Source organism: Tympanuchus pallidicinctus, unplaced genomic scaffold (genome assembly GCF_026119805.1).
Source record: "Tympanuchus pallidicinctus isolate F22 unplaced genomic scaffold, pur_lepc_1.0 scaffold46, whole genome shotgun sequence".
NCBI classification, from domain to species: domain Eukaryota; kingdom Metazoa; phylum Chordata; class Aves; order Galliformes; family Phasianidae; genus Tympanuchus; species Tympanuchus pallidicinctus.
Window position 1 is genome coordinate 282298 of NW_026294765.1, and position 26309 is coordinate 308606.

General features: G+C 55.4%; 2 protein-coding genes across 12 annotated transcripts; one reads left to right on the plus strand and one right to left on the minus strand.

Annotated features, from left to right (window-relative positions):
- The first annotated feature begins 440 nt into the window (after positions 1-440).
- LOC128090365 (4-galactosyl-N-acetylglucosaminide 3-alpha-L-fucosyltransferase FUT6-like) lies at positions 441-7334 on the plus strand. Of its 6 annotated transcripts, none has more exons than XR_008210925.1 (4): positions 441-634; positions 2085-3171; positions 4044-5170; positions 6166-7334. XR_008210925.1 is itself a non-coding variant. In XM_052702638.1 (4 exons), exons 1-3 carry the CDS (start codon positions 625-627, stop codon positions 4153-4155), a joined length of 1209 nt encoding a protein of 402 aa, XP_052558598.1. In that variant the 5' UTR covers positions 441-624; the 3' UTR covers positions 4156-4188; positions 4432-7334. The 6 variants fall into 6 exon arrangements, 2 of the variants coding, with proteins under 2 accessions (XP_052558598.1, XP_052558597.1); XR_008210924.1 differs by having other exon boundaries at positions 4044-4886; positions 4973-7334; XM_052702638.1 differs by having other exon boundaries at positions 4044-4188; positions 4432-7334.
- Positions 7335-7670: 336 nt separating this feature from the next.
- On the minus strand, positions 7671-24625 carry NRTN (neurturin). Of its 6 annotated transcripts, none has more exons than XR_008210928.1 (5): positions 24536-24625; positions 14073-14242; positions 13148-13306; positions 10610-11612; positions 7671-8699 (listed from the first exon to the last, which is right to left on the minus strand). XR_008210928.1 is itself a non-coding variant. In XM_052702639.1 (4 exons), exons 1-4 carry the CDS (start codon positions 24544-24546, stop codon positions 11164-11166), a joined length of 789 nt encoding a protein of 262 aa, XP_052558599.1. In that variant the 5' UTR covers positions 24547-24625; the 3' UTR covers positions 7671-11163. The 6 variants fall into 6 exon arrangements, 4 of the variants coding, with proteins under 4 accessions (XP_052558599.1, XP_052558600.1, XP_052558601.1 ...); XR_008210929.1 differs by having other exon boundaries at positions 10604-11612; XM_052702639.1 differs by having other exon boundaries at positions 7671-11612.
- Positions 24626-26309: the final 1684 nt, after the last annotated feature.

The window sequence follows — 26309 nt, forward strand, 5'->3', positions numbered from 1 at the left end:
CGGTGCTGGGTACAGGAAGGATCCCCTGAACGGTCCTGATCCAAGTGCTCCTCGACTCTGAAGCTCCAGGTGATCCCTGATGTCACAGTCCCATGAGGACGGAGATCCTGGAAAGGTGATTAGAAGAGGAATCCTGGCATGGGGATGGAGGCAGCTGTGGCACGAACCCTGCTATGTGCAGGGGGCTTGTAGACCTGGGGCCTCAACCTCCACTCCCTGCTAACTCGCCCCACCTTTCTCAAACAGAGATGTCCTGTGTGACAAAAGGTGGAGAAGAAAGCACATCGCATGCAAATCCTGTGGCCAAGAATGGTAAAGGAAGTAAGTTACTGCATGTATAGAGGTGTTCTCAAAAACGAGGTGTGCTTTATCGCAGTCAATAAAAGAGTTGCTTTGTTTAACCTTTGTTCACAAATTTGTCAGAGGAATCTGTCCTTGTTTCCTTATGGCCTTCGTTACTGGGTGAGGGTTCTGCTGGCTGACATTTGCCACACGCCGTTCAAGATGCCTGGAACACATCACTGATCCCACCCCACGTCTGTGCTTTCCTTTGTTCTCCTCTGTTCCTGGTTGTGCCCTTCACTTCAGCTTCTCCCCTGCACCGTGCAGTTTCACACCAGGACCATGCCTACAGGTGAGCTGCCACGGTTCTTTCTTTTCCTTAGGGGCACCGGGGTGCATCAGGGAGGAGGTCTGTGGAGATCTGTTTTCGCCTCTGTTTGCAGGGAGGTATTTCTTCCCTCTGTGCTCTCACATCATGCCTGTCAGTAGTGTCAGCATAACTGATAGACATGAAGTGACTGGTGCCAGTCCCACCAGCTTCTGCCAGAAATCCTGGTGCTGCAAATCTTACCTGTAAGACACTGGGGTGTGGGTTGGTGCTGTATGTGCTCCCTTGTCCTGCAAATAAGAGGTAGAAAGCTAAGCATTGCAATGAAGACTGTCCTGTTAGACTGTCCCAAGAGCTGCAAAAGAAGCAGAACCCCAGGTTTCGGGGCACAGGCTGCAGCCCTATGATCTCAGAGACCACAGCAACTGCAGAAAAGAGCGTGGGGATCAATGAGAGCAATGGGGCTGCTGCAGAGCTGGAAGACCGTGTCTCTGGTACAGAAGGGTGCACACAGCAGGATGCTGCTGCTTAAAGGGTGGAAGATGGTGTTCTGACAGAGGCTGCTGATAGTCTGGAGATTTTGACCTCCAGACTAGCCAAACAGAAAAAATATACATATGTTAAAGACTGCTAATTGGGAATGCTAAATGCAGGTTGCATCTCAGCAACAAGAATCTTATTGGCATGGGGTTACGGAGGCCACGAGGACCCTGAAATGCGGGTTGCTTTAAGGTCTTAACTTGCAGTTCTGGCTGTTGTTGGCCAGAATGGGGATGTGCATGCGTAGATAGATGAATATTTATGTGTATTTATAGTAAATAAAGCAGAAGTTTGCACACTCCTCTTTGCGCTCCCACATCCTGTATGCATTTAATATGTTTTTACTGCTGTGACGTCCAGCTAAATGGCAGCCACCAAACAGCAGCACCTGGTCCTGAGACGGCGTCAAAATCAAGATGGCTGCCACCATGTGTGTGTGTGGGGAAACGCCTTCCCGCTCAGAGGGAAAGGAGGCGTGGCTTGTCCCACCAGCCAATCACAACGTGTTGTGACCAGAAGGGGGCGGGGCTTATGAAGGAAACGTGCCCGGTGGGCGGGGCAGCGCCTCAGGGCTGCGTCCCTCAGCGCTGGGCGGTGTTATGGCGTGGGGCTGAGCGGCCGGGCGCCCCCTGCTGGTGGCGCTCCTCTGTGAAGTGAGGGGCGGCTGATGAGAAGCAGCTGTGGGTGCGGATGGAGGAAAGGCCGGGCGCCGTGGAGGGGCGGCTGTGCCCCGTGGGCGCTTGTGGGTGTGAGCACGCTGTGCGTGGTGCTGCCACAGCAGCCGCTGTGTCTGACAGGAGGAAGCTGGAGGTGAATGCGCCTCAATGCTGCGCCCGGCCCCCCTGCCCCCCCGCCGTGCTGTGCACACAGAGCCGCAGCCCTGCTGGCATCGGCATGCAGCCTCCGCTCAGCTCTCTGTCTGTGGTGTTTGCAGATCCATTCTCGGAGCTCTTGGAAGGGAGGAAGATCTCTTGGAAGAAACTCCTCACCTTCCTCCTCTTCAGCTTCATCTTCAGCTTCTGCCTCTTCGCTTCTCTTCGTCAGTTCAGGAGTCCCGAGCCAGAGGATTACAATTCCTATCTTTCCACAGAAAGATTCCAAACTGGAAATACCAGCACGCTGCCGAAGGGTGAGCGCAGGCTGACCATCCTGCTGTGGACGTGGCCCTTCGGACAACGCTTTACTTTTAGCAACTGCTCGAAGCTCTTTGACACCCCGAACTGCCACTTCACCACCGACCGCAGCTGGTCCCAAAAGGCAGATGCTGTGATTATGCATCACAGGGATGTGTATAGGGACGGAGGGAGGCTGGCCCACCTCCCCAGGCTCCCATCCCAGCGCTGGATCTGGTTCAACATGGAGTCCCCAAGTCACTCTCCAAACTTAGGTGCCATGAACCGCCTCTTCAACCTGACTATGTCGTACCGGAGAGACTCGGACATCTTCACCCCCTATGGGGAGCTGCAGCTGCTCAGCCAGCCCCAGCCCTTCAGCATCCCACCCAAGACCAAGATGGTGGCCTGGGTGGTCAGCAACTGGAGACCAAGCTCCCACCGGGTGAAGTACTACGAGGAGCTGAAGAAACACATCCCCGTGGATGTGTACGGACGGCATCACTTGCCCCTGCCCATGGACTTGCTCCTGCAAACCCTGTCCCAGTACAACTTCTACTTGGCCTTTGAGAACTCACAGCACGAGGACTACATCACCGAGAAGCTCTGGAAGAACGCCCTGTCCTCTGGCACCATCCCTGTTGTTCTGGGGCCGCCTCGAGAAAACTACGAGCGCTTCTTGCCCCCTGACTCCTTCATCCACATCGATGACTTTGCCAGCGCCGGTGAACTGGCTCAGTACCTGCAGGAACTGAGCAACGACACCGAGAGGTACCAGCGCTACTTCCAGTGGCGCAAGTGGCTGAAACCTGTGCTGAGCATCGGCTGGACCATGCAAGTCTGCAGGGCCTGTCACTTCCTGCACAGGACAGAGGCCAGCTACCACGCTGTGCCCAACCTGTCCAAGTGGTTTGTATAAAGCCTGTTTGCTCAGCTCTCTGCTGCGTTGTGATCTTTTTGTCCTCCCTGGCTGGTTGCAGGTTTGAAGGCTGATTGAATGTGATAGAGCCAGAAGGACGAGAGGAGCTTTGAAACAAGCAGTAATGAAAAAGCGTTTTGGTGTTGGGTGTGCCTTTGTCTTACTAGAGAACAGACTGCCAGGTAGAGTAGGGCATTGTATTCTGCAGTGCATTAGGTACCGACCACGTTACGCTGGCTGCAGCTCAGTCTTTGGAGAAACTCAGAGCAAAATGCTCTTTTTTTTTTTAAACCGAAAACAGTTCTGGATGGACTCCACTGATTGAAAGGCAGAAAGAAGGGGCAGAGTGGGGAAGGTGGAGAAGCAATTTATACAGTCGTAAATCTGTTCCAAGGTTTTTGTACTGTGCAAAGCTGCAGCTGAAGGGGCGGCCATGCTGTGCAGCTGCTGCTGCTGCAGGAGGAGTGGCGGCGCTCCTCCCTGCTGACCTCTCTTTGCCTCAGGCTCTGCCTTTGGGGTCCTGCATCAGGATGCTAAGCAGGCAGGAGGCTGCTGTCTGCATTTTACAAGTCTGTTTTTTGGACAGCTTAGTGAGACAGCGTGAGTCTGGGGAAGGATCTGACAGGAGCACACTGCTGTGGGTAAGGAGTGGGGTGACACGGGTGGGCCCCGAAAGGGCTGTGAAGTTTTCACAGGAGCAGCACCCTATGGCAAAGGCTGAGCAGGGCCGTGTGAGGGGCTGCCTCCTCCTGTGTGCCAGAGCATCCCACCTTCTGCCATCAGCTGATGGCCGTGCTCCTGGCCGTGCATTACAAGCACCTTGTTGTGTTTGACCTTTATTGGACTTCCTGCTGCTGTCCAGGTCACGCTGCTGGAAAGTTTACTTTCCAACCGGGGAGCCCCATTGCATGGAGATAAGGGACACAGCCCAGGCTCCCTGCTGCCACCTCCGGACATCCAGCTTGTCTTCCTGACTGCTGCTGAGCCCCGAGCGGAGGTTTCCAAAGGTCTGTTGTAGCCCCAGGATGTTTCCACGAGGAAAGTCAGCTCCAAGCCCAGCGATGCATACAGAGACACAATTGTTTTCTCCATCAGCACCGTTTAGTAAAGATTTCCAAAGAATTCCCTCTTCATTTCCTTGCGCAGTCATTCTGTGGCTGATGACCCACCAGCAAGACCTTGTCTTTAGTATTCTCAGTCTGTTCTTTCACAACCTTTGTCGCCTGTTTTTTTTTCTCTCTGCTTTGCAGGTTGGTTGAATATACCGACCATCACAAGCCTAAGAACAAATCCTTCGCTCTGAAATCTGAACTTGTATCCCTCCTCTATTTCCCATCCTTCTGATGGTACCCGTCTAGACGGGGCCTCACCAACGCTGCTTCATTTCTTGAAGGGCCTTTGCTGGATCTTAGCAAAGAAATTCACACAGAGAAACATGCCACATCTTCCTTGGCCGTGTGCTTGCTGACTGCTTCAAAGAGCAAAATATTTGTGAAGCAGCCGTCTTTATTGCCAAATATTTGTCCATCCTTCTGCTCTTGCCTTGCCTGCCTGCAGACACACTTTTCCTTTAGCTCCCGGATGCACACCGGTGTTCTTCCCATCTCTAAGCCCTTCAGGTCCTGAGCAGCTGGAGAAATGGAAGATGTTTACGCTGTTGACTGAGCCGGGATAGATGTGATTAGAGAGAAGGAATATTCCGCAGGTGAGTGGTCTCTTCCTGCCAAGGAAGGGCTGGCATGGACATGGCAATGCCAGGACAAAATCCAGCACGAGACTTCCCCTTCTCAGTGACACGGAGGCACACACAGGCTGAATTCCTTATGGGATGAGAAAGCTGACACCGCAGTTGGGAAACTCTGGAAGGGGCGACTTCATCGAAGGAAACATCTGGACGGCCGCGGGGCCTGGCGCTGGCTTTTCCCATCTGCACCCACTTGGGAAAATGCCATACGTCAGTGTGAGGGGCTCCTTCAGTCTCTCACAGAGGTGATGTGAAAACACCCTGCTCCCCCCAGACCTCCCCTGCTTTCACCCAAAGGTGATAGGAGCCAGGCGGAAATGTTCTCAGCTGATGCTATGGGGCAGAGATGGTCTGAAAAGCAAAGGGAAGAGGTTTGCTTCTCCAAAAGGAGAGCGAGAGGTTGATCCTGATGGGAAACTGGGGAAAGAATAATTTAAAAAGGTCGAGTTTTTGGAGCAGGATCTGAGCAGACAGCTGCCATCTAAGGCAGGAGGTGGTCAGCCTTCCTCGGTGCCAGCTGGCATGGCATGGCGCGGGGTTCTGTCCCTCCACTGGGACATCCCTGTCCCTTCATGGCCTGGAAAAGTGCAGTGTCCCCTCACTCCAAGTATTTCCAGTATCCTAGAAAATATCCCCATGGCCCTGCTGAGCTTCCTACCCATGGAACCTCTGTTCTGTAGGGCAGCCAGGAGAGGAGAGGAAAGGCAGAGAGTGAGAGAAACACAAATCCCCATGTAGTGCAGCACTGCAGTTGGGGATGGGAAGAGAAATGGCTGAGACAAACCAAAACCCTGAAAACACAGGAGATGGAGCCTGACAGCCCCTGCCAGGTTTGTCCTGAGTGCGTAAAGGAACCCGAACCAACCCCAAACTCTGCTTTCCAGCTTTCCCGAGCCTATGGGCAGACACACGTCCCATTTCTCAGCCGTTTCCTTTTCTACTTAAAAACATGAATACCAAACGTCGGGGCTTTACAGCTGGCACCAGCCACTGAAAATCCCCCACATCCAAGCAAGCAACACGCACCTCAGCCCCAAGAACTGGCACTCAAAATCCCTTCAGCCCAGCGCAGGAGCATGACCTGTCTGTACGCTGTCGCCTGCAAACATTATTTTCTTTCTGGACGAGTCAGAGTTTCCAAGCAGCCCTCTCCAATTTGATCATTAAAACTTCACTTTGTCTTTTTTCCTTTTTTTTTCCTTTTGCTTTTCTCTTCTATTTTTTACGGGCCGGCCGGCAGCGAGATGGCAGCTTTTGGAGCACTCGCACCCCCACGGCCCTGCGCACACGCGGGCGCAGACGGAGATTTATGAGCCTCAAAAGATGCTTCGTAAAATATTTACAGAGCAGAGCTTCGGGGGCGAGTGGTTGAGTCTGCCACGAGATGTCAGATCTCTGGGTGGCACGACGGGGGGAAGATAAACAGACCTTTTTTTCCATTCCTGAAAAACCACTGTGAACCTTTTTGGGTTCGGCGGCGTTTTCCTTTCTGCCCACGGAACGAGGCAGACACCTGGGGCCGAGGGGTGGTAAAGATGGAACGAACAAGTGCTGCTCGGATGAGTGGTTGAGGGCTGAACTTGGCTGGGATTCCGAATTGCAACATTTCCCCCAAAGCAAAATATCAACCACCATCATCATCGTCTTCATACGGTGGAGCAACAGAAGCGCAGCCAACGCTGCTGCTGACTGCGAGTTGTTTTCCCTTAAAACTTCTCTAACCTCAGCGCTGCTTCCGGATGAGCAAATGAAACACGTTTCTGGCTGACCTTATCAAAACCTCGCGTTCTCTTTCTCCCCTTCTTTCCTTTAAAAACATTTTTTCTTTTTTTTTTGGACGTGATTTTGCTAGAATTGGTTCACCCCTACGGGACGCTTCAGCTTTGAGCCAACCCAAGTGGAAGAGCCTTCACACAGAGGGGATGAGGACAATTATTTCTGTGGCCAAACCAGTACAGACTCATACGGGCAACAACCCAGCCCTGCTAATGTTTTAAATCAGTGATTTCACATCAATATATGTTTGTGATGATGGAATGACACAAACAGGGGCTGCTGGCGGACGTGCATGGAGGTTTCTGCAGGAAATGGGAAAACAAAGTCAAGCTCCATCCGCTCTTAGCCTGCAGAGCACCGCATGGACCCTCTCTGCTCTTCCAAGAGAAAACCCACATTTCCCATGCTCATCCCCACCCCACACTGGGGACGTAATGCCACTCCGCAGTGACTCGCTCAGAGGCAGCACTAAGATGAAAACCACAGGGAAATCGACACAACCACAGAGAAATCAATAGAGTTCTCCTTTTATTTTCACTTTATCATGAGTATGTAACAGCATCACACCCGAGTTTACGTTTGTTTAAAAAAAATAATATCATACTGCTTTCTTTCCCCCCTCCCCCCCCCCAACGTTTAGAATAAATGGTAAAAATGTAATAAATGTAAACTGCACTTGGCACCATTCGGATCAATAAATAAAATCTTAAAAAAAAAGAGAGAGAGAGAGAGAAAGAACGCGTTACACAGATGGCACACTATGGTATCTAAATAAATAACATAAGTTACTTCGAATAAATAGGGAGTATCTAAAATATAGATGCATTGCATCAACTTCTGCAGATGGTCGGACAGAGCCGACAATACCAGAAGGGAAATGGGGTTGCACCAAAGGTGTTGAGTAAAGACATGGGGATGTGGGGACGTGGGGATGTTGGGGACGTGGGGATGTTGAGGACATGTGGATGAGGGGATGTTGAGGATATGGGGATGTGGGGATGCTGAGGACATGGGGATGAGGGGATGTTGAGGATATGGGGATGTGGGGATGTTGGGGACATGGGGATGTGGGGATGTTGGGGACATGGGGATGTGGGGATGTTGAGGACATGGGGATGTGGGGATGTTGAGGACATGGGGATGTGGGGATGTTGGGGACATGGGGATGTGGGGATGGGGCTGCCTCCTCCCGCGCTCACCCTTCTCCTGCCCATGGCTGCCAAATCTCTCCTTTTTTTTCCCCTTTTTTTCCCTTCTTTTCTTCCTCTCGGGTCTCACCTCGGAGGTTCTGCCTTGTTTAACCAAGAACAAAACCACGTGGGTAGCCCTATTTACGAAGAGACGGTGGCTGAGGTCTCGAATACCGCCGTAAAACCATTTGTCTCGATAAACTGGGAGAAATGATTTCTTCCCAGCACAATTCTGGACCTGTTTAAATAAAGGACGCAACGTTTGCCAGTGCTTTCACCGAGTGGAAACAATGATGTTAGGCCCGTTCCCCCTCACCGATACCAAATCGGGAGTGCACCCATGTTGGCGAATGGGATCCCGACTGATGCAAGTGACAGGCGGAGCCGAACCAGAGCCAGAGCCAGAGTTACCCAAACACTGCAGGGCCATATGGGGATGTGTATAGTAAAACACAATGAAACGTCCCATAACTCATTATCAGAGAGTCGGGATAACATAACACTCATATTTTGCGCTGTCACAACCACTGGAATCGTTCTAAACATCTCGCCGTCGTTCCCAGCCCTCGTCTCCTGCCTTGGGTGATGGGCAAGCTGCAGGGTGGAAGATGCCCCCCAAAATCCCCCAAAACACCACCCGGCAGATGTTGCACACCGTTATTAGCAATCAGTAACGCATGGGGTGATGAGGAAGAGAGCCAGATGAGATTGCGCCGTGGCTTTGAGCGGGGAATTTTCCATCCTTTTGCCTTTTCTGCATTGTAGACATTCTTCCAGACAGCTCCAGCTCCTATTACAGCGGAGAGGGCTGTAGAAATGGAAAGCATTAAGGGAAAGAGCGGCGATTCTATTGGAACCACATTTCCTTGTGCAGACAGTGCGGGACAGGGCGATGCTGCCGGAACAGGAGGACGCACGTGTCCCCAAGAGGACAACCCTGAGTGACACGCACGGAAGCGACACGCAAGCAAAAGCCACGGTTGGGTGATGGCCGCGTCGGCCCTGCTCGTCCCCCGGGTGTTGTGTGGCTGCACAGTGCAGCTGCAGCCCAGATGCACTCCTCGAACCATCACACGCCGCCAACGTCAGCCACTTCCCCCGCACCTCTGCGTGGGGTGAAAAAGGAAAAGGGGGGGAAAAAAAGGAAGAGGCGTTGCAGCTATCCGCGTTGCTTTGCAACACGCCTCGCGTTGGGGGTTTCCCAGTGCTTTGGGGTGCTTTGGGGGTTGCAAAGTGCAGCAGGGTGGGTTCAGCAGCACGAGGGTGCAAAGCTGCTTCTGACCTCAGCCCTGCAAGCCCCGAAACCAATGGGTATCTCCAACACGTCTCCAAAACCCGGCACCAGGAGCAACACAACAGCTGCAAAACCTCAGCATCACCTCCGCGCTCGCGGTGACACAGGGAGCTTGGTGCTAACCCTGCTGCACTGCTCTGAGCACCTTCCTGTGCTTGGGTTTTGGTTGCTTGTTTGTTGTTTTTGTTGTTGTTTTTCGCTTGTTTAACTGGAGGCTTCTGCAACACAACTAATTTTAGTTTTATAGTAGTGAGAACTGGAACGCGCCCAAGCCCTTCAGAGCGCAGTTATTATTATTAGATTTGGGTGCGTTGTGTTGCTTTATTTGAGGGTGGAAGCAAGCTGTGGGCACAGCGTGGGTCACAAGCACAGATCGTCCTGCAGCTGCTTCTGCTTCTTTTGGGCATCACCTTTGTCACCACCACCCCAAAATCCTGCCCATGTCCCCAGTGGCCATGGTCCCAATATGGCACAGAGGTCCCCCAGCGGAGCGCTGCCATCAGAGCGTTCTCCCTCCATGCCCAGGACACGACACCAATATTCTCCTTCTGTTTATGATTTGCTTTTTCTGGGAAGAGGGCCAAGGGGAGAAAACCCATCAATCCCAGGCAACAAATTTAGCCTGCCCGGAGAATGCAAAAGTCTGCGGTCTCATTTATTTCTCCGCAGAGTAAACAAGAGTGACACTGCTGTAAATGCGAAGCGGAGCCAAAGCCCAGGCCTGAGTCCTGTCCTGCATGCGCTCCGAGCTGTGCTGCCCCATTGGGAATCCCACACACCCTTAGGACAGAGCTGGGCCGGCTCTGGGGGATCCTCACCTGCTGCAGCCCAGCCGTGCTGGTGGCCGCGTGGCTCTGTGTCACCTCCATGGCAGTGGCACGTCTCCAGCCCGGCTGCAGGCGGAGGGGCCATGGGCTTAATCCAGTTACTGCAGATTATCCTACAAAGCAGCAGCTGCAGGGAGCAAGGGGATGGGGTGTGGGGAACGGAGATGGAGCTTTTCCACGGCGTGCATGCAGCTCTGCACCCAACGTGGGGCTTTGGGGCACAGCACGGGGACCCCAGCACGGACACAGTGAAAACAGGGGATGTCAGCTCCACTTGGGGCACCTATAGCCATCCAACACCCCCTATGCCCACAACACCAGGCACCCTACGGATACACTGCACACGTTAGACCCTGCACACACATCCCTGTCACCTCTACGTGTAGCTCACAACCCCTCATCAGGTGACACATCCGTGTGACAACACCCGGTGCTCAGCCCAGTGCACAACGACACGGACAACATCTGTGCACGACACGCCACGTGCAGCACACCCTGAGTGTGTGTGTCACACCCTGAGCCCAGCGCCTGTGTCGCACAGCCATCCAGAGGGTCGGTTGATGGGAACCCACTCTGTGGGACAACACTCACACTCACACCTTCCTGTGCAGCCCCACGGTCACAGTGCACACATGTGGGCAGGGAGCAGCGCTCGGGGCCACGCGAGCGTCGCAGTCTCTCTTCCTCCCACTGGATATGTGGGGGTCCATGGGGCATCTCTCCTTCTCCCCCACGGACATGGAGGGTCCACGGGGCATCTCATCTTCTCCTCCATGGACAAAGAGGGTCCCAGTGGGCATGCGGGGTCCATGGAGAATCGCTCCTCCTCCCACCGGACATGGAGGGTCCATGCGGAATCTCTCCTCCTTCCAATGGATATGGATGGTCTGTGGGGCATCTCTCTTCCTCCCCCACAGACATGGAGGGTCCCAGTGGACATGGGGGGTCTGTGGGGCATTTATCCTCCTCCCAATGGACACGGAAGGTCCATGGGGCATCTTTCCTCTTCCCAATGGACACGGTGGGTCCACAGGTCGTCTCTCCTCCTCCAACTGGACACGGGAAGTCCACGGGGCGGGCAGCGGCGCGGGGTCCATCCCCATCCCCAGCGTAGCCTTCGCCCCCATTGGGCCACCCCCCAACCCGGCCCTTCACACACAGCCGCACTCTTTGGCCGACAGCTCGTTGACGGTGTAGTAACGGTTGTAGGCATCCAAGAAGGAGACATCATCATCATAGGAGAGCGGCCTGCAGCAGGGCCGCGCGCGCACCTTCTCCTTCCTGATCTTCTTCCGGCTGCGCACGCTCTTCAGAGAGAGGTCGTAGTTCCTGACGGCTGCGTCGCAGGTGCCGCTGCAGTAGCGGAACAACACGGTCTCATCTGACTCGTAGCCCAGGCCCAACTCGCTGACGCTCACCTCCAGCTCCTTCAGGGCGCAGGGTTTGTGGCGGGCGCGTGCCCGCTTCATGCGGTTGCCCGTTTTGGGGAAGAGGGGCAGCTCGTGGCCACCCGAGTTCATGGCCTGGCTGTAGCGTTCCACCAGCGCCGAGATGAGCTGCCGGATCTCCCCTTCCGTGTAGCTCTCCAGCAGGCTGCTGTCTGCAAGAGAAGGGGGTGGAAAGGGCAGCGTTCAGCGCCACAAAGCCAACGGCGGCCGTGAATCAGAGGTGCACAGAAACGCAGGTGTGGGGTGAGTGGGGACGGACCCCCCGCTCCCTCCCCAGCATGCATGGGTAGATGGTGGTAGGATGAGGGGAAACAGCATTAAACTAAAAGAGGGGAGATGGTTTAGGTTTGATTTGAGGAAGAAATCTTTTATGCAGAGGGTGGTGAGGTCCCAGCACTGCTGCCCAGAGCTGTGGGTGCCCCGTCTCTGGAGGTGCCTGAGGCCATGGATGGGCACTGGGCAGCCTGAGCTGGTGAGGAGCACTCAGAGCAGAGGGGTACAACTGGATGATCCTTAAGGTCCAACCCAACACTCCAACTCAATGGTTCTGTGAACTTTAAGGCTCCTTCCAATCAGCTCATTCTATGGCTCTATAATCCTTGAGGCCCCGTCCAACCCAACCCATCCTGTGACTCTATGCATGGGGCTGAGACCCCAAGATGGGTTCCCCACTGTGCAAAAATGAAGACCTGACAGATAATCCCACCTTCCTCCTCTTCCCTCCTCCTTTCTGTTTCCCTGCCCAAAGCCATGCCCTTCCTGCACATCAAGTGCATGCTTAGAAGTGGAGGAGAAAAGAAAGCATAATGAATATCTGCTGTGCTCATGGTTTCCAGCTGGCCGATGGCAGCAGTGCTGCGGGTGGGGATTGGGCAGCAGCACGATGTGGGGTGCACACAGCAGTGGGGATACGGGGGCACCAAGCAGCACACGGGAACCAACATTTCATGGTGGCATTGCCCCAGCTTGCCAACGTGCAAAAAATTTTCCAGATCCTAAATCATTTCCTAAGAGATCATACTACAGAAAAGCCACCGTGGAGTGGTGAGGAACTCCAGCAAATGTAGTATTTGGGATGTTTCCCTATTGCTTGGTTGAAAGGCTGCTCACCAGAACTGCAATGCATGCTGCACACACACAGAGTCCAACCGCAGCTGGCAGCATCCTTGTCCCCATGTCCTAACACTGAGCCCAGGCTTTGTCCAACCCAGCACTGGGGGAAGCACAGAGGAAAGCATAATTTGACAGCTTGTCATTGATTTCCAAATTTCAAACCAAGAAGTTCCTCTGGTTTGGAATAAAAGCAAACACGCCTGGGATTTCCAGCAGCTGCGAAGGCAAAGGGGCGAGCGGCGCTCCGGGGGAAGTTGCTGCAGGATGGAGCCGCTTCCCTTCGCTCTCAGCTCCTGTTTGACATTTTGCTTTTTTAAAAATAGCACGGCAATTTACAACAACAAAAAAAGGCCCTTTGGAGAAAAAAAAAAGGGGGAAAAAAAAAAAAAAAAAAGCAGCTTTTAGCATGAAGATGAGCGTGAAGGTTTGCTGCCTTTTCCGTGCGTGGTTTTCCTGGGATGCTCCCAACCCCGTGCTTTGCTAAACGCTCCCGACCCGCAGTGCAGGAGGAAGGGAGGGGTGAGGCTGAGACAAAAGCAGCCCCCGTTGGTGCTGTGGGGCTGTGGGTGCTTACACTGGGAGAGCAGAGAGCTGTGGCGTGGCAGGGCCCGGGGGGGTCTCCGCGGAGCCACCGGCAGCGAGGAAGAGGAAGAGGAGGAGGAGGATGCCCGTGAGGCCAGCGAGGAAGGCAAGGGGCTGTATGTCCGGCTTCCGTTGAACATGTCTCTACAAACTAAAATGGATAACATGGAACTGAGGAGCATCGATGCAATGGCTGCAAACTTCCATACCTTCATCTTAGAGCAAGTCAGAACATTGAAACTCTGCAAAACAGGCAAAACAAATATCCTTATTACACCGCCTTTGCCCGGGGCCACCTCTCCCACCCCTGTCCCCACGACTCAGGTTGGCCAACAGCCCCCTGCCGGGATCCGGCCCATCCTCTCTGCCCCAGCCGTGATCCGGATGGGACTGCAGTGGGGAAACTGAGGCATGGGGTGTGGGCTGAGCAGGAGAAAGGCGAAGGTGGTTCATGGATGGGCTGTCCCCAGTGGTGACAATGGGGAAGAGGGGATATTCTCGCTCCATGCAGCCCCAGCAGCAGGTGGCATGCGGGGTTTAAGCCTCCCTCTTGGTGCCTGGGTCTCCATCTTGCCCTTGCATTGGGGCTGAGACTCTGGTGGGTGGCTGTGAGTGAAGGATGGGGAAACCCACAGGGAGGGGACTCCACACTGAGCCCCACTGCTCTGTCTCTGTCAGTGATGTGCACAGAGCCCAGACTGCAATGGGGAACGGGGTTGTGCTGCACAACCTCCACCCAGATCCCTGCCCCAACAGTGCACCAACATGACCACCCCCAAACCCCAAAAAACCCAGCAAAACCACAAGAACCACCCCGCTCCATCCATCCCAGCAGCGCTGGGGACTGAAATTCAGAGCTGCAGCACCTGAAGATCTCACATCACCCCAAAACCCTGGAGCAGCCAGGATGCCCTTACCTGACAGCGCTGGGATCTGTCCATCCAGAGCAGGTTGGACCTGATGGGAGCTGATGGGTGCAGCCATTAAACCCCCATCACCGCCAGCCTTCAGAGAGCGGCGCTGACTCGCAGTCACCTCCCATCCCCTTTTTCTCATCTCAGCTCCTTGCAAACTCCAAACATTTCTCCTTTTTAAACAAATTTTCCACGGGGTGTCAGAGGTTGGGAGGGGGGTTTTGGGGGAGGGGGGTGGGGAGAGAGAGAAGGGAAAGAAAAAAAAAACAACAAAACATAGCCCGGTTTAGCAATATTTGCCAAATAGAATATACTGGGGAAAAAAAATGTTTATTTTAAAATGGAATTTAACAGATTCTCTTTTACCGTTACTGCAGAAAACAACCCTGAGAGCTGTGCAAGTGCTGCCTCATTGCCAGCAACACTTTATTTTACAGGATGCAGATAATTATGCGTTAACTAGCAGTAATTATACGCCCCGTAGGTTACAAGATAATTGTAGAACCCAGCCAGAGCCTAAATATTTTCAACTGGGCTATAAACAATGCCAAGATAGAAAAAGAATAGTTTGGCCATATAAGGAGGTAAGATCATGAAATCCCTCCGTGGTACCGGGAGGCAGCGCCGGAGCGACACGCACTGCGCGCCGCGGTGCCGCGTTGGGCTGAGCGCTGCGAGGGCCATGGTGCCCCATGAGCTGCGGTGGGGAGGGTCATCGGAAGGCATGGAGTGGGTTTGCCCCGTGGTTAATGGCGGTGTTTGAGGGGTTTCAGGCTGAGAGCAACGAGGAGAGAAAGGGGAATGCATGCTGGAAACGCTCGTGGGCATCAAATAGGTGTGGCGAAGCAATGGGGGACGGCGTTGAGGCTTTGGATGCGGTGCTGTAGGGTTGGAGCTGGGCAGGACACAGCGCGGCCAACCCCAGGGAAGGGCTTCTGGCTCGTTCTGAGCCCGTAACATTTCAGCAGGGCGGGTTCAGCCTCGCACACCCCGTACAAACGCTCCTCTTTGGGCAGCCAGCAATTGTGGCCCCCGCCCGCTCGCTGGTGACCTTTCCAAAGGCTGGATGGAACTCTGGCTCCAACGTACAAAACAATCAGAAACAAAAATGATTCATAGAATCATAGAATCATAGAACGGCCTGGGTTGCAAAGCAGCACAACGCTCATCCAGCCCCAACCCCCTGCTGTGTGCAGGTCGCCAACCAGCAGCCCAGGCTGCCCAGAGCCACATCCAGCCTGGCCTCGAATGCCTGCAGGGATGGGGCATCCACAGCCTCCTTGGGCAACCTGTGCCAGTGTGATTCCAAGCTTTGTCTTTGGTTTCTCTCACTTTAAGCCCCAGACCCCATGTGCCAACCTGTGGGAAAAGCAGAAATGCAAAGGGGGAGAAACACAGAAACACACAGCTCACGGCCACGACTCTCCCATGGCTGATTCTAAACTGTGCCCTCTGGTTTCCACCTATCCTAAACCCAACCCCAATGATAACATTTTGCCATGGCTGGATTGTCCCACGCTGCCGTGTGCTGGTGCCCAGCTACTCCTACGGGCATCATGGCTCTGCCATTCTGCACTGCCCTTTCCCCATCCCTATCCGTGAAGCCTCCACCCTCCTCCAGCAAAAATCAGTCCTCCCTGAGCTGCCCATGGGCTCAGCATCTGCTGAGTTGGGTACCACAACGCTCCTCCTTCTGGCACAAGGGACATCACGCTCTTCCCAGCCTGCCATGAGGTCCCATCTTGGTTAAGCTGCTGCTGCTCCTCCTGGGATCAACAAAAGGCCAAAGGCTGCACTTGGATTTTCTTCTGGAGAACAGCCCAAAAGCACTGCGCTCTCCCGAATTCTCCTGATAATCCATCAGTGCAGTGGTACAGATCCAGCCGCGCTGCGCCTGCTGCCAAGTGGGAAACTCAATCCTGCAGGAGGAAACCCTTCCCAGCAGCCCCACTCTGCAGGAGCCGAGCACCAAACTGAGCCCATGCTTCTCTGCATCCTCCCCAGAAGGCTCCACGTCCTGAAGAACTGGAAACCTCACAAAAAAAGATGGCCGGCAGCAGAGCCGAGGCTTATTGCTTTGCCTGGAAAGAAGCAGCCGATGATCTTGGCTCTGCCCGGCGCTGGGGTGAGCTCCCTGCCCATCTCCTATCTCAGCCCAAAGCATTGAGCCCATCCCTCGCTTCTCCATTTTCCATCACCTCCTCCATTGCTCAGCAAAATGTAGAACCGATGGAGCTTGGCTTCTAGCTGGAGGTTTCTTCGCCCCATCTCCCAAGCGCTGGAATTTCTCACGCCTTTCCCTGCTCAATGGGAGTACAGCATTCCCATCCCATGGACTCACCAACGCCCGTGGGCTGCACTGCGTTCGGGACCATGTGGGCTTCATCCACTTCTCACGCTCTCAGGTTCTCTCCTCCACTACCATTTCCAGCTGTTAAGCCCACTCACGTCGCCCTTCAGACTCCTCAATGCTGAGGCGAGGGGAGAAGCCGAGCTTCATTTTTTTACCCTTAAATCCTTCTTTATAGCAGAGAGAGGGGGAAGAGGAGACGTGCGAACGTTCCGTCCTCGGGCTTTGAAGCCTAGAAGCCAGGGCGCCCAAAAGACATTATATTGTAAGTATGTCATAAATTTTCAGTCGATTCATGCTTCCGGGCATTGATTCATTATTTTCAAGCTCTCGGCCTCGGCCACGGAGCGAGAATGGATGAGACCACGGAGTGGCCGAGGTTTTTGGCAACACGAAACACTTGGAAAGATCAAGGCCTTGACGGGACATCAGAGAGAGCTTCCACCTGCCACACTGTTTATTTTAGTGCCTTACATGGGAGCCAAGCTGCTTTGAAATCCCGGCTCCTCATGACTCACTCTGCAGGAATTAAACAATTTCCATCCCGGCTCCGTGCTGTGGCGGAGCAGCTGTGGTTCTTCCAGGCTCCTGGAGAAGCCAATGGATTGAGCAGCTCCCAGGGGTCCCAGCACCACCGGTGAGGATGGGGACAGGGCGGTGCTCAGACAGAATGTTCCTCAAATGGCCCTGAGTTGGTGAGGTCCCCTCTGGAAGCACAGCCTCCAAATGGCATCGCTGTGTCTGAGTGCTGTAGGTTGGACGTTGCGCTGAGAAGGGCTGCAGTGGGGATGCCAGTGCTGCAGGGCCAGAACAGCCCCAGGGTGGCAAAAAGCCCCGAAATGGGGAGCGTCAGAAAGAAACATGCCCCAAACCCTGATCTGAGCTTAATTAATTAGCATTAAGCAGATGCAGAGGAGAGAAAGAAAGAAGAAGTCCCGAACTCCAGCTCTATCTCAGGGTTGCTCTGTGCCAGCAGCCCCGTGGCAGACGGCAGCACCGTGCACAAAGCACACGTGGGTTTGGGGCATCTCAGTGCCCACGGAGCCATGCTGTCACCACTGCTCCCTCTCCCCTCACTCCTCCCCAGCTCTCCTCGTGCACTCTAAGTAAAACCAGAGCCCCGCACTCCACGTGGATCTGCTTTCCCAAAGTGAAAAGCAGCCCAAGGCAAGGAGCTGCAGAGCTCTCCACTTTCCCTCGTTCCTCCCACAGGGCTGGGGTCAGCCCCTCGTGCTCCACTGCTCTGTGTGCCATGGGGCTGCAGGCAGAGAGACGGGAGGGTCAGGGTGGTGAGGCTGCCTCCCTTGTCCCTACCACCACCTCTCCCAGGGGCAGTTCCTTTTATGACCTTTATCCACTGATTCCATGGGTCTAACCAGCAGCAGAAGCCACCCTTTGTGCTAAGAGGTGGGAAAGGAGAGGTAAAACTACAGGGAAATGTTTTGGGATTGCATTGCTCAGCATCAGCAGGAGCAGAGAGCGCAAATGCAAAATCACCCCTTTGAGGTGGGAGTAAACCAAGGGTGTGAAACACAACGTGATAGCAAAAGCACTGCACGGAAATGGCCCTTTGATGGTGGGCAGGAAGAGAAAACAGAGCATGGAAGCACTCCTGTCAACAACACCACCAGAGGATTCTCCCCAGAATCTTTACGTCCAACCTCAACAGGGAACACGCAGGCAAAGAGGAAATCAGAGCTAACGTGAGCCAAAAAACCACAAGTATGACAGCCCAGGCACTCATGGGTGCTGGCAGATGGTGCTTCTCCAGCCCCAAATTCCCCACTCCTGCCAAAACCTTCTCTGAACGACAGCCCTTTTGGAGCGACGAACCAACCCTTCCAACGCTAAATAACCGCACGATGCCAGAAAGAGGTGGTTTGCTGAAGGAGACTAATTGCTGTGGCTTGTTTGAACAACCCCAGTGCCTGGGGAAATAGGGTTAAAAGCTCACATTTTGGCAGCGGGGCTGAGCTCGGGCCCCAGATGTGCTTTTCTCTGGGCCAATTTCGACACCACTGGTATCCACAGAACCTCCTCCTGCTCTGAGGAAGTCACTATGGGACCCAGCGGGACCGGTGGCACAGGAGAACATTGAGGAACGTGGTCCTAAAAGCAAGCAGTGCCTCCTCCAGCCCAGCACTGGGGCATCCCTCCGTCCAGCTGTCCTTTTTCCCAAAATCTGCTGTTTTTGCACAGAAGGAGCTGGTTTGTCAAGGCGCCCGCCGGGGATTACAGTGCTTTGCTGAGGGCAGGGAGACCCGATAGAGGTTTGCAAATCCAATTTGCACTAAAGCCTTCCAGTGGGTTTTGGACGGTGCACGGGATAATATCACATTAGCATTTACCATCCGACTCCAGCAGCAGCTGCCGACATATTGAAGCACTTAGAGCTGCTCCACAGCGACCGAACGAGGAATTCCTCCTGAGACGGCGACGGCAGAGCGCTGGGAATGGAGATTTCGTGGAATCACAGAGATCCCCGAGTTGGAAAAGATCATCAAGTCCACATTCTGCCTCCGCACGTGGTCACCAAAAATTCACACTGTATTTCTGAGTGCTTCCTGAGCTTTGCTCCCCTTGTGAAGGAGGTGCAGGCTGCCATGAGGAGCTGTGGGGCATGAGGGAGCTGTAAGGCCACCATGAGGAGCTGGAGGGCCACCAGGATGGAGCTGTAGGGCATAAGGGATCTGTAGGGCCACCACAAGGAGCTGTAGGGCCACCACGATGGAGCTGTAGAGCAGCCATGAGGAGCTGTAGGGTGTAAGAGATCTGTAGGGCCAGCACGAGGAGCTGTAGGGCTACCAGGATGGAGCTGTAGGGGCACCATGATGGAGTTGTAGAGCTGCCGTGAGGAGCTGTAGGGCCGCTGTGAGAAGCTGGAGGCCAAAAGGAACCTGTGTGGCCATCAGGAAGGAGATGTAAGGCCACCACTGGGAGCTGCAGGCTGCCATGAGGAACCTGTAGGCCATAAGGGAGCTATAGGGTTGCCATGAAGAGGCTGCAGGCCACCATGAGTATTCCGTTTCCTTTTCTCTAAGCCAGACAAACCGAGGGATCTCAGCCACTCCTCATGCTCTCTGAACCCTTTGCCATCTTGTTGCCTTCCTTCAGACACTCTCTAAAAGTTCTGAGTCCTTCCTGCCCACTGGGACACATTCCCCTCCAGCTCCATTTCAGCAGCCTCAAAAGGTTCAGAGAAGGTTCAAAGCTGGGAGACGAGGAGGGCTGCAGACAATGGGGAAAATCAGGGCAGATGTGTGAAGCACAGTGGGTCAGGAGTGCCTGGTCCTTTGTGCACGGACACCATCGTGACAGCACTGGGCTCCTGTCCCCCTGGGCAAACTGCCTGCTGGGCTCAGGGCTTTCCATAGCGTTATGGAGGAGCTGAGCAGCTTCCATAAGTGCAGAGCTTTGCCCTCAAAGCCTCACCACCAGTGGTCCCAGGGTGGTGGCACTCAGATCCGTGCTGCCCAGCGCCACTTGGGATCGGATATGGCAGAAGTGTGGCCTGGGCAGGACGAGGCAAACAGCGGCCATTAGACCTTCCCCACCAACGTCCCTCCCCACAGCCACCCAGCTGCCTCACACCAATGAGCCCAACCCCAATGTCATGAGCTGCACCCCATACCTACCTCTTCCCCATGCCCCCAAGTGCTTCCAGCAGGGATGCAGCACAGCCAGCACCCTGCAGGACCCCATCCACCACTGCCCCAGGAAGCTTGTGAGATGCTTGGAGGGCTCGTGCTGCCTTGCTGCTAGCTCCTTGCTCCCCAGCTGGCTCCTTGCAGCCCTCTAAGCTGCTGTGGATGAGGGTGGACACCCGATGGGGGCATGGCCCTCATAGCAGCACAGGGCTGTGGCACTCAGCACAGGCAACGACTGCCTCTTGCCTCCTCCTGCTGCTCCACTGCTGGCACCATCCTTCCCAGATGGCTCCATAGAGCTGCTAAGCCTCAAAAATGCAGTCTTAATAAGCCTGCACCACTTAATGAAGACAGCAGCTGCCCTGTAAAACCGCAGGCAAGCCGTTCTATAGGGGACAGCCCAGAGGGACAGGCAGAATGCCTGCCCCAAGGCATGTGGGTGCACTGGTTTGTCCCCATGTCACCTGCTTTGGTCCCCTGCCCTATGCATGGGCACGACGTTCATCTGTTCTTCTGCCACAGGCAAGGCAACAGAGAGGGAAAAACTCAGGGAACTACGAAATGTCTCTGCTGGGAGCATCCCCTGGCTGCTCCTCCCTGTGCTGCTGCTACCTGGGAACCACAGTGCCACCGTGTCATAGGGATGCAGGGCCCACAGCCCCAAATAGGAGTGGGGGCTCTGCCTCATCCTGGGGTCCCTAAGCCCATCAACTCTTTAGAGGAGAGGATCAGAGAGCAACAACCACCGCAATAAATACACTGTGTGCTCCCTGCCCGGCCACAGCCAACAACAACATCATTAACGGCAAAAAGAAACCACCAAAAGCTGCACAGAAGCTGCTGCCTGCTCACAACCTGAGCACTCGCTGCTTTAGCAGCTCCACTGCTGGAGGAAGGAGGTGGGCGAGAGCAGCTCTCAGCCACGGGATGTGACCACAGAGCTGCTCCCAGCCCTGCAGTGGAGCTGCTTGCTCAGTCCATCCCCCAAATCCCAGGACTGTTTGCTCGCTTTGAGAACTGCCATTTGCTCAGTTCCTTCTGGGATGCATTTTTCCACGAGATGAGTTTGCAGATCTCTTCACTCAACCAACACTGCCTGAAAAAACAGCCAAGGTGAAATCAAGGGCTCTCCAAAGCCCCCATGGTGGCAAACTCTGCTCCAGGGCAACTCAGTGCCGGGCATCGCCCAGGAGAGCTCACAGTTATGGTCTCAGCACTGCACGTCCCCGCAGCCCAGACCCTGCAAGCTCAGCCTGGCCAACGTTCAAAGGAAACTTTGAAAAAGATGTGGTTCCATCCAAATCAAAACACTTCACGAAAAGCAGCATTGATGGCACCCGCATTCCTTGTCGGGGGGCTGACAGGCTGGCGACGCGGCCTTTGAACAGCTGCAGGAGGAAATGCTTTTTTGTCATCGTTTGAGAACAACTCAGTGGCAAATGACTGTTTCAATTTAGCTCTTTGGAGTTACAAAGTGAGACCGTTTGGGGCTTCGTGACAAAGAAGTGAACAGAGCAAAACTGCTTGTGGCATTTCCCTTCCTGGGGCAGCGGCGGAAGGGCTGGCTCCTTCCCATGCTGGGGATGCTCCTTCACACGAGAGCATCCCTGTGGCACAAACAGCAGCCAGCTTGTGTTTCTTTTCCCTTCTTCCAACTTCAGTGGGGAAGGTCTTGTCCAAATGGGCCGAATCACTGGAAGAGATGCACTGGGGGGGGGATTCCTTTGGTCTGATCTGCCAAGGATGGGGCTGGAGCAGAATGCTCGCCCAGATAAGGACATCAGCCGGCCCCAGAGCTGCATCCCTGCAGCATCTTTTGGGGATGCCAAGGGCATGGCAGAGAGCACGCAGCATCCTGATCCTGACCCCCCCACCAGAGCTGTCCCTGCGCTTAGTGAGAGCTCGGCTCCTGGCAGCAGGGCTGTGCACACGTGCCTCAGCTTGGAGCAGCATGGAAAGTGCCTGCGGCACCAGGGGAAAAAACACAGCAGTGAAACACAGCGGCCCTGAGCCACGTGCCTGGGCCATCCATCCACCCCGCAGCATCCCCCGTCAGCCGCCTCCCAGCCCCACTGGGTACCACAGGATGCTCCTCCAGGGGAGGATGCTGCCATCACCAGGCAGCCCCAAACACAGCCCTGTGTGGGATTGCCACAGGATGGGCCTCCCTGTTCAGAAAGCCGCGTGCCACCACGTCAGGCATGGGGACAGCCAAGGTGACACTGCTCTGATTATACTGCTGCATGGGCCAGGCCTGGGACCACAGGAGAGGTATTGCACATCTCAGACCATCCCCTGCATTCATTCCCTTGTAGGTAGAAGCCGACCCACAAAGCACACCCCAGAGAGGTGAGGTTGGCCCAGCAGCTCTGCCAGGGGATCCCATAGGGAGAGCAGGGAGCTGCTGAGCACCGAGCTGTGATTCACGGCTGCACCATGGGAGGGCACCCAGTGCAACCACCACCAGCCCCACTCTGCACCCACCGAGCCTCCCCCTGGAACCCAGGGGTGCTCCCAACCCCGGGGACCCCCAGTTCCAGTGCCTGCATGTCCCTGCCTGCGTCCCAATAACCTGGGCCAGCTCCTGCACCCAGCTGAGGGTGCTGCAAGGTGCTGGGTGCTCTCACCCACCCAAAATTTGCAGCCAAGCAACATGAGAGCAGCCCGCTGCTGCAAGTGCCTCTGATCCGGTGCTGTTAAAAACAAACAAACCAAACACCGTAAGACATAGAAATGAAACAAAAAGGGTTGGTTTCCCCCAGCAGTGCTCCGGTGGACACATGGGACAGCTGGCAGCCCTCCCTGTGCAGCAGGCAGGTGCCTGGTGATGTCCCTAAGGATGCTCACACCACAGCAGTGCCACATCCCAGTGTGGCATCACCAGCTCCGCTTTGTCACCTGGATTTGGTGCTGCTCTGGGGCACACCTGGGCCCCAGATAAAGCCAGAAGCTTTAAAAATCAACGGGCAAACGAGTACTTTAAAAATCAACGGACAAACGAGTGCTTAAAACCTCTGAAAGCGTCCCTTCAGGGCCCTCCCGTCCCCACCTGATTCCTCCGCTCCGCATCACGCCGCGTCTCCGCGCTTCTGCTGTTCGACTCGGCGGCGCACAGCAACGCGGGATCGGGGATTCGGGATCCACAGGTGATCCCGCTGACAGAACCGAGACTTCAACGCAGGGCCGGGACTCACCCCGAGCTCCCGACCGCCCCGACCGCCGCAACGCCCCGGCGCCGAACTGCGGGTCGGTTCCCCCGAGCAGCGATCGGATTTAAATCAGTGCCGGCCACGAGCTACCATATATGTGCAATAAAGACATCTGAGGTCTACGTTGTTTTGTTAAAGCCTTCGTACGGAGAGTGGGAAATTCCCTCCCTCGACGCCGCGCTGCCGTTGGCCTCCGATCCCCGCGGAGCTCCGGATGCCGAGGATCGGAGGGACCCGAAGAGGGCAGAGCCGGTCGGAGGTGACGGTGCGGCGGATCCTTTCCGTTTCTTAAGCTAATATTTAGACAGGACGCGTTTTCTCCCCTAACCCGAAAGCGCCGCACGACGAGCCGTGTTTGCCTTTCTGCGCTGCGGGACGCTCTCCAAGTATGAAGCAAACTCCTCCGGCAGCCCCAACGGCACCGGACGGGCGAGGGGCAGCGGGGGGCAGCCCGGTTCTGGAAGCACCGCTTCGTGGGGCGGCTCCGCTTGTTGGGCTCAGCTTGTTGGGCTCCGGGGGTGCGAGGGGACGGCGGCAGAGCCGGGACCGGGCTGGGAGCGATCCCCGGGAGTGCGGGAAGGATCCGTGCGGGATCCGTGCAGGTGCTGCGGGTTCCACGGGGGGGTTTCTTACCTGCAGGCCGGGCCGGTGCGCAGCGCTCAGCGGCTGCTCCGTGCTTGGAACGGGACACGCGTGGGACCGGGAGCCGCCATCGACGAGAAGCGGCGCGGTTCGGTTCGGTTCGCTGGTGCTGAGCCCGGCACGGCTCGGTTCGGCTGTGACACGGCTGCGGCACGGCTCGGCTCAGCACGGAGCGGGGGGGGGCTCGGCCACCGCCTCCTCCCCGCGGCGGGGGGCGGGTTTGGAGCGGGTCGGCTCCCGAGCCCCGCCCGGTCCCGCCTCCCTCCCCCCGGTCCCGGGCTGAGCTCCGGGCCGAGCTCCGGGGCCGCTCCCGCCGCCCGGTGCCGCTCCCGGTGCCGCTCCGCACCTCGCGCATCGTTTGATCTAATCCGTAATTTCTTTTCTTTTACCGCTTCTCCGTTTGCCAAAGGGAATGAGAAATAGTTGGGAGAGATGGGGGTCCTCCATCCCCCACGGAGGACGAGGGGCACGAGGAGCACTGTGACAGCCTCTGAGCCGTCAGCCCCCGGCCAGGCTGCAGCAATGCTCTAATATGGCGATTGGGGAGAAGTTATTTCTAATCATAAAGAAATCCAGGTCAGACAGACAAAGAGAGATGTCAAGGAATTGAAATCTTACCAGAAACACATCGAGTTTTAGGCAAACAGAGGCTCAAAGTGCAGCAGTCCCAAGGCCAGAGGGGACACCGGGCCCTGGCAGCTGATGGGACACGGGGTGACCTTGGGATGCTCCAGAAGAGCCAAGGACGTCCCCTCCCTTTATCTCAGCTGTTTCCTAATGGGACAAGCACTTCTCCAGCCAAATCCATGCCCGTGCGCTCACTGCAGCACTGCAGGACGGGTGGAAGCATCCCTGCTGCTCCCCTCTGACCACAGAAATCCAATTTAGCCAAAAGAAAGAAGCAAAAAAAGCGACGTTTCTTTCAGGTTTGGTGACAAACAGCTGCTCCTGCTGCTCTCTGCCCTGCCATCATTACGCTCCAGAGTTAACAGCCTCACCAGCAGCCCCCGCTTTGCTGCGCTCTCATGGCAGCCCCTCTTCACAGCCTGCAGCACCAGAGAACCCCCCCAACCCCCCTCAATGTGGGAAAGCAGCAAGATGTGCAAACAGGCACCGCAGCAGAGCCTGAGCGGCTTAATGACTTCTTTTTCCCCCCATTGTCCAGTCCTCCAGCCCCCCCAAAATGTTTGCTTTTGGAAGAAATGCGATCTGAGCGCTGGGTTGGCCGTTGTGCAACACGGAGGGCGCAGGCTGGGGCAGGCTGGGATCAGGCTGTGTGCCCACCTGAGGCACCTGGCTGAGGGCTGGGGGGATCCTGGCAGCCACCTGCATTTCCCTGAGCAAACAAACAAACAGAGACCCGGCGTTCACAGCACGGAGTGGGGGGGAGGGGGGTGAAACTGAAATCCTGTTTGCTGGGATCGCTGAGGGGAAAGCAGCAGGAGGTAAAGAAAGCGAAGCTAATTGGCTTGGCGGTTAGGTGAGTTGGCAGCCAGCAGGACGCTTGCTTTTAGGGACAGATTAAAGCCAAGCTAAGTGTCACCCTTTGCACCTGGAGGTTTCCCCTCTGCTGTTCCCCAGGTTCCAGCTCAGCCTGGTTCCAGTGCAGCATTATCAGGGGTTGGGGGTGAAGGATGCCTGACCCCTATGCTGCTCAGTGTTGGGGGTAAGCAGGGCACGTGCCTGGCATCCTCCTCTTAGCAGGAAGGAACACAGCACCGACACTCTGACTAACATGCTGGGCTCAGGATCTGTCTGAAATACATGGAGGAATGCTGAGAAGCAGCGGTGAGAATCCCCAAGCACCCAGCTGCACGTGGAGCAGCACCTCCATCGCTCCTCTCTGCCCTCACCCATCCAAGCTGAGCACTGCCTGCTGGATACTGCAGTGCCGCGTTGCAGTGTGAGCTCTGGAGATGCTGAAGAGACCAAAGAAGAGACAAATCCAGTTGGGGAGGAACACAGGTGCCCTTCGAAAGCTAACCATGCTGGGCACCACCAAAGGGGCTGCTCTTGGTGTGGGGTGCTCAGGAGGAAATGGCCATTGGAAATGGAGGGATCGGAGGTGTAGAAACTCAGCGCTCCTCTATGGTATGCTGCTTCCTTCTCCCGCCTCCCTCCTGTTTGTTTTTGCAAATATGAATACACTGAGACTGTTTTCTTTAACTCACACCATGTTTTGCCAGGGTTGACCTCTCCAAAGGGGTCTGCAGAGACCATGGTCACTGTGGTCCCCATTTCCCATGATGGTGATGGGACCCCCGGCCCCAGAAACTCCGCCTGCTACCAAATAGGAGCCCAATGGATTTGGCCCCAAGTGCTGCTTTGCCCCCCGACATAACGATGCTCCACTTTGACACGTCCAGCAGCATCCCACGATCCCTTCGTGCTC

Coding starts and splice junctions, on each gene's coding strand:
- LOC128090365 (XM_052702637.1), top strand. Junction 3,172..4,043: donor GTGCCCAACCTGTCCAAGTG/GTTTGTATAAAG, acceptor GCTGCTGTCCAG/GTCACGCTGCTGGAAAGTTT.
- NRTN (XM_052702639.1), bottom strand. Junction 13,307..14,072: donor ACAGATCCCAGCGCTGTCAG/GTAAGGGCATCC, acceptor TATCCATTTTAG/TTTGTAGAGACATGTTCAAC. Junction 11,613..13,147: donor CAGCTCTCTGCTCTCCCAGT/GTAAGCACCCAC, acceptor CTTCTCTTGCAG/ACAGCAGCCTGCTGGAGAGC.